The 7,416-nt window shown below is 42.5% G+C and overlaps 1 protein-coding gene across 1 annotated transcript; it reads right to left on the bottom strand.

The window, feature by feature from the left end:
- Nucleotides 1-6,343: 6,343 nt before the first annotated feature.
- On the bottom strand, nucleotides 6,344-6,951 carry LOC118828913 (60S ribosomal protein L17-like). Its single transcript, XM_036735804.1, has one exon. The coding sequence runs from the start codon at nucleotides 6,937-6,939 to the stop codon at nucleotides 6,385-6,387; it is 555 nt and encodes a 184-aa protein (XP_036591699.1). The 5' UTR covers nucleotides 6,940-6,951; the 3' UTR covers nucleotides 6,344-6,384.
- Nucleotides 6,952-7,416: the final 465 nt, after the last annotated feature.

The raw sequence follows: 7,416 nt of genomic DNA, 5'->3' as shown, positions 1-7,416 counted from the left end.
ACAAATAAAGATGGAAGAAAAGAGAGTGGAATGTAAAAGCAAAGAGAGAGAGACGAAGGTAAAGGAGAAAAGAGTCAGACATGAAAAAGCAGCCCTTGGAGCAGGAATCTTGTCTACTACAGTGTGAAATATGGCAGGTAGACCCTAAGAGCACTCTTCACATTCTGCACTCCTGCTCTGAAGAAACAGGCCCTTGCTAGAGCATCTCCAAGGAGACAACAGGGCAGCAGACCAGCCCTGTCTCCTCACTGGGGCCCCTGCCTCCTCACTGGGGCCCCTGCCTCCTCATTGGGGTCCCCGCCTCCTCACTGGGGCTCCTCCCTCACTCTTTCACCTGCTTTTGCTTAGCTGCTGCCCAGGAAGAGAGAAAGGAGAAACTACACTTCTCAGTCACTCTTTCTGAGCCTCTCAGGGCACAGCAGAGCATCTTTCCTTGAGCTCTGAAGGGAGCAGTTTGTTCTCCTGGAAGAAGACCAGCTCCTCATGGGAACTAAAGGATAAGAGAGAAAAAAAGAAAAGAGAAAAAAAAAAAGAAAGGAGGTGGGGTGGAAGCCACAAACCTGCCCACATTTTATAAATAGAAGGCTAGGAAATAATACTGCATACTCTGCCCCTTCCCCCCTGCCTCCTGTCCCTTCTTCCCTTCTTTCTTTAGGGAGTCTCAAGGGCATTATTCACAAAACACAGCGGCCTGATGTTATGGACAGAGGGCTTCAGAGTGCAAGACAATTGGGCCCACTATGCATTTCCAAACGTGAAGTTTGAGCCCTCATTTCTCTTGCCAGGCATGATTTTTTTAAGATAGTGGGACCTCAGTAATGTAGTCATAGTATGATTATTGGGAAGTTGGCCCCTTGACCTGTGAAGCCTCTTGCCAACTTCAATAGAAGTCAAATCAGCAGAGAATTGAAAGCAAGAAGTCACAACTGTTTCTCCTTGTCAGGAGAAAGAGATCCTTCTCATCTTTCTCGTCATGTTCACCTGCCCCTCCCAGGCCCAGAGGAACAGGGTAGTTTCTAAATAACAAGGCCTTAATATCCACATTGTTTTTTTTAAATCACTAATGTTTCTATAGGGCCTACCAAAAAACAATTATTTCAGTCTCCATTCTGGCTGAAGCTACAGAGACGACTCCCCCCATTTCCCCCAGCCTTGTGCAGGCCGAGGCTACCCACTCCCAAATGGGGGAGAAAACTGAGGGGGAAAGCCGGGTTAATTTCAAGGTTCATTAGAAACTCCAGGGGGAAATGAATGTTTGCCAAATAGGAAAGGAAAAGATACAATCGATAAAAAGAGAAATGCTGTTTTCATGCTCCTCAGCTCGGGGGTATTACGAACAATAGAGAACTAAGAATTCACTGTGACAAATAAAGGGATAGGAACATCATTGTGTCCCGGCAACACAAGCCCTGAGCTGCCATTCAGTCGGAGCAGAAGTAAATCTCTGGTGCCTATTGGCTCAAGGCTAGTGGCAGCAACACTGGGCAGGTGGTGGGTAAAGGGAGAAGATGGATGGGGGTTCTTCAGCAAAGCGATCAAGGGAGCCTTTAGGGGCCACTGTGCCTCAACCAAACCAACAAAGCCACCTAATCACAAGTCCTTCATCTGGCAGTGGGAGAATTCAGGGAAATCTGGGGAAGGAAGAACACAAGTTAGCTATATTACTTACCTTTCCAGCTTTATTATACACCACACCCCTTTGTACACTCTATGGGACAGATAAATGGGCCTTTTTGGTTATTCCACACACGTGACTTTCCATCTCTCATCTCTGTGTCTTTTCACAAACTATCTTCCCATGACTGGAATGCTCTTTCTTCTCACTTCCTTACACTATCTCTTAGACTCCTCAGTTTCATTCAAAGTCAACTCAAACACAGCCTCCCCTCCAAAATTTGTATTCATACAATCACTTTGTATATCTTTTCTATATTCTTATATATGCATATGTTGTCTCCCCAGTAGAATGAGTTGCTTAAAGGCAGATTCTTTTTTTTTCATTTTTGTCCTTGTATCTTTAGTACCTAGCAGGTATTTTAATAAATGGTTAATAAGTGGCTCATTGGTTGATTGGTTGATAGTGGCATGGCAAAGACAATTGGCAGGACGTGACCTCCAAGAAAGACTTCTTCAATGGGATAGAGTCCACTCTGTGACCAGAGAAGAGAATTTGGGGGCTCCTGCTAAAGCTAGAAGCTGTGGACACACAAGCATCAATACCATTCATCCCCATCACAAACCCCTGGGAATTTAGCTCAATTAGCAGGCTCAGACAAGAGCCTAGTCTGGGCACTACAGGGCAAACATGAGAAGCATAAACTGAGAGGCCAATGACCCTGGCAGCTGCTAGAAGTTACAACTAAGAGGCTACAAGGATACACCCTGATCCCAAGAGAAGTCATTCTCTCTTCCTATGCGGTCTGCAATTGGCCTGTTATGATAGCCAAAAGAGTGAGAAATCTGCTAAGTGACATAGGCAAATAGTTTCCAAAAAGAAGTAAATTCCTACAGCTACCAGGTCTTTGTAACGCCCTGGTCACCTCCTTTCTAATCTGCCTCCAAGGTTCTGTGGTCAGTAAGTATGGTGCCACTCAGTCCATTTATCTCTGCCTTCTGATTCCTTATTCACAAAAGATCCTCTAACTTCTAGCTACTTTTCTACATTCCTTTTTTACTGTGTATGAAGTTTGTGATTAGTATCTTCTCCTGCCTACACTTCTCCTTACTCTCATCTGTTTTGTTTCTAGCTTGATTTGTTAATAATGTACAGTTTGGACCATTCATCGATTCCACAACTCATATTGTTCCTCAGCGATGGCTATAAGGAATGTTCTTTCATTTCAGAAATACATTCTATGGGAAAAAAAACATTAAAAGGTAGATGGGAAAGGAACATTGGCTATGGGACTGAAACTGTGAATTCATTTATTCAATAGTCTAGTGTTGTAAATAGAGGGCTGGTCTTGGAGTCAGAAACACCAGCTCATATCCCTCCTCCGACACTAGCTGTGGGTCTCTAGGCAAATCTGTTCACTTCTGGGTGCCTTGGGCAACTCCCTAGGACTTATTAAGTCAAGAAGAGGTTCTATTGCTTCCTCTGAGAGGTCTCTACTTTGACTAAATTATAGATTATTTGAATATTCAACAAATACTTATCCATCACCTACTACTGCGAGGTACTGTGCTAGACAAACTGCAAGAAATCATAAGGCCCATCCTATTGCTTCTGTGTAACATAATGAGCCATAGAGACCAGATTAAATCCCAGTCACTTAACCATGTGATATTAGACAAGTCACTTCTCCCTTCTCTGGGCCTTAATTTCCTCATTTGTCAAATGAGAAGATTGGACAAGCTGGTCTGTGAGTTCCCTCTGAGCTCTAACTGTGAATCCGGGATGGGACATCCTCAACCTCCCCAGTCAGTTGGGAAGCCTTTGCAGATCTGTTATTGATCATTAGGCAAGAGAAACAAGAAACACTCTTCACAGCCAGTTTCTGTTGAACCTCTTTAACCCATTATCCTCATCCTTGATTTCTTGAATTAACTAAAGGGAAGAAACAGATGTTTTTAGGGTTAACAGGGACCTTAGAGAGTAAGCACTTGATTTAGAATTAGAATACCTGGGTTCAAATCCCACCCCAGTACATACTACCTGTGTGACCTTGGACAAGCAGCTTCACTTCTGTTGGCCTCAGCTTTCTCATCAATAACTAATTAAGAAGTATTTAGAAAATACAAACTATGTGTCTGGCTCTGGGTGTATGGAAAGGCATAAATGAAACATCTTCTGCTTTTAAAGAGATTATTTTCTGTTGGAGAAACAATATGTACATGGACTAAATGACCTCTTGGGTCCCATCTAGCTCTAAATTTATAAGATCTTTATAGCTCTAGGGATTCTCTTGCTTTTTGTCTTTGTCTAGCACAGTGTCTGGCACCTAGTCGGGGTTCAATCAATGCTTGTTTAATTGAATAGAACTAAATTGAAATGAGTTGAATACAATTTGAGCCCTTTATTTCACAGATATAGAAGGTGGGAGTCAGAGAGGTCAATTTGCCTAAGGTCACAGAGCTGGTCATTGGCAGAATTGAGCCTAGAACCTGACCTCCTCACTCCTAATGCAGGGTCTATTCTGCTACACCAAGAAGTGCAGTGGGCTTTCTTCCCAATACCCTCTAGAAATTCTAGGTGGCCTCATTGCGATCAGTAGAATCTTATGGAGGTTTTAGCTTCTACATTTAGCAATATGCATCTCCCTTTACAGCTCTATGTTCCTCAAATATTTGTACCACCACCTCAAAAATCTTCAGTACCTCCTTTCCAACCTGAAATAACTGCAAAAATAAACTAGTTATGAGGGATTGCTACAACCCTAGGTTGCTGCTTTAAAAGCCAAAGGCAACTGGGATGGAATCTAGCACCACCTGCTGGTCACACAGGAAAAGGGGAAGGTTGAGATGGAGCTGATGTGGCTCTGATTCATTTCTCATCCTTATTTAAAGAATTGGTTCTTGGTTTATGTCTCGGGCACCTGCTGAGTTTGAACCAGCTGAAATGGGACGTTAAAAGGTAAATGGCAATGGTAACCAAACAAACAAAAGAGGTATTGCTCAGGAACATTCAATGGGAAGAAAAGAGACCAGGGTTTGGGGATAGAAGTATGAACATTTTGAGAAAGTGTGGGGACATGTGAAAGGTACAGTGATGGGATTCTGGGGTGCTTAGAACTAATAGAACTAATAATGGTAAGTATGGATAGTGCATAATAAGGGTAAGCATGGATCAGTATTCAGAGGGCCATTGGCAAAGGCGGGGTTAAACAGGAAGATGAATAAGGTCTCTGGTCCTCCATTTCCTCCTTTGTAAAACAGAGGTTGGGTAGACCAAATGAGTTCTAAATTTCCTTTTAAGTCTAAATTCTTTGATTCTTTAAAAAAGAGAATAACCCAGGTCAGAGTCAGATATAGGGACAAGGGTATAGTGGGGAAGGGGAGAATTTGAAAGATTCACTCTCCTTGGTGAGCTATTGGACCGATGAGATGGTCTTGCTCCACAACCTTGAACTACCTGTTCTCTCCCAATCTGACACTGTTTAGAAAGAACTCTCATTCCAGGACAACTTCCTTCCCTTCTGTCCCAGATGATAACTGGCAAAACTCAGTGTAATGGAATACATGCTAGATGCTAGAGTAAGAGTAGAGAGAGACCTGGTTTTGAATCCTGTCTGTAACAATAGTGATTAGACGATGGGCATGTTCCTTAAGCCTCTCCAAGTCCTCGTTTCTTCATCTGTAATTGGGGACAAAAATACCTATGGTACCTCCCTAATAGAATTGTTGCAAGGATCAAATGGGATGTCTGTTAGAGCATTCTTAAAAACTTAGAGAGGAATATAAATGTCTCTTCTTATTATTATTGGCTCAGGTGACTCTAGAGTTAGTACAGAAGCAGAATCGTAGGTAGGCAAGGCAGGAACTGCCTAAAACACAACACACAAGGCAGGAAATCCCACTCTCCACTGGACAAAGGTATTTGGCTTGTGATAAATCAAGCTGCTTTGTTGCAGTGAAAGCTCAAAGAAGACAACAATCATTTTTAAGTCCTTACTAGGTGCCAGACTTAGTATCTGATGGACAGTAGCATTCTGCTACAATTGAGAAAACTGCCTTCATCAAGAATTCCCTTTATTTTTCACAGGGGCAGGGTTAAAGAGGTGTGTACAATTTTTAAACCTTACCTAGGAGTGGCTAGGTGATAAAGTGGATGGAGCACCAGCCTTGGAATCAGGAGGTCCTGAGTTCAAATCCAGCCTCAGATACTTACTAGCTATGTGACCCTGGGCAAGTCATTTAACCTCAATTGCCTCCCCCCAAAATTGTTTTTAAAAAACCTTATCTAGGTAGTATAAATGTCTTGTCCTTCCTCTGGAAACAGGAAACAGATTCTATCCCTACCCCCCTCCACAATCATCAGTACCTACCTAGTTATGCAAGTAAGTTCATGACCCTCAGCCTTAGAATGTTCATCTACAAAAGGAATTGGACCTGGGGCAAGGTAAGACATGGTGAGTTCCCATCCTGCCTCTAACCCTTATTAGTTATGTCAATATGAGCAAGTCATTTCATCTCTAAACTTCAGTTTTATCACCTGTAAAATGGGGCTAATTATAGTAATACCTGCCACACGGGGCTATTGAGGGGACCAAGTGAGAAAAGGTACGTAAAGCTCTTTGTAAAGCACTTCAAAATTCTATGTAATTAATAAGTAATATTGTTATCAGCGATGATGATAATGATGATGACGATGACGACAGACTTAATTTTTTTTTACTGTAACAAATGTTTTCATTTCGCTTTTTATTTGCACTCTAATTTCATTATTTACTCCCGTGCCATAAGCTTTTGTTTCTTCATTTTCTTCTGGGATATCTTTTTCTTTTGAGCAACCTCCTCTTCTGGTTTAGGAACAATTTGTTCCTTTTCAGTGAGTATCATCTCAATATGGCAAGGAGAACTCATGTATGGGTTGATTCGACCATGAGCCCTGTAAGTACACCGTCGCATTTTGGGAGCCTTGTTAACCTGGATATGCTCAATGACAAGAGAATCCACATCCAAACCCTTCAGTTCTGCATTACTCTCTGCATTTTTAAGCATATGCAGCAAGAATTCAGCACTCTTTTGGGGCCAGCGACCCTGTGTCCAACCCCACTGCTTAGCCTGGGCACACCTGCCAACTCCACCATTATACCGACGGAAGGGAACACATTGTTTCTTCAATGTGACATCTTTCAAATACTTGGTAGCTTTTCGGATATGCATGCCCTTGATAGCTTGGGCTGTTTCACGGGTGTTCTTGAAGTGGACCCGGAGATTTGAACCCCTTGACTTGCATGATTTTGTGGGGTTCTCTGGATCAAGAGAGTACCTCTCCATTTTAAATGATTACCTAGGACGGCTCAAGGGCAGACTTAATTATAAGTTAAGAAATAATCTCTAACGCATACTGCCTACTTGCTGGTTATGTCACCCTAGGCAAGTCATTTATCCTTTCATTGCCCCCAAGAAACACTCTAAGACTATGAATTGCAGAAAAGTTGTCAGTCAGCCTCCATAGATAGTTTCCTCACCATGGGGATCTCTTTAAATCCATGATGAAATCACAGGTCCAACCTCCCCCCCCAAAAAAAAGGAGTCAAGGTCATTTGTTAGAATCTTGCCTCTGTCATTTTCTGGCTGGGGGACCTCAGACTTGCCACTTAATCTCTGAGCCTCACTTTCCTCACCTGTCAAATGAGGACAATACTATTTGCACTCTCTATTTAACTTTTTACATGTACTCAGATAGGTGTTGAAGGATGGAAAAACAAAAAAGGACTGGTCCTTGCCCTCAAGGAACTCACATCCTACTTA

This window comes from Trichosurus vulpecula, chromosome 8, assembly GCF_011100635.1.
Source record: "Trichosurus vulpecula isolate mTriVul1 chromosome 8, mTriVul1.pri, whole genome shotgun sequence".
NCBI classification, from domain to species: Eukaryota; Metazoa; Chordata; class Mammalia; order Diprotodontia; family Phalangeridae; genus Trichosurus; species Trichosurus vulpecula.
This window is presented reverse-complemented; position numbering and strand designations above follow the sequence as displayed.

Bases quoted from the DNA above. Each gene is read 5' to 3' on its own strand.
- LOC118828913 (XM_036735804.1), bottom strand. From the start codon at position 6,939: ATGGAGAGGTACTCTCTTGATCCAGAGAACCCCACAAAATCATGCAAG.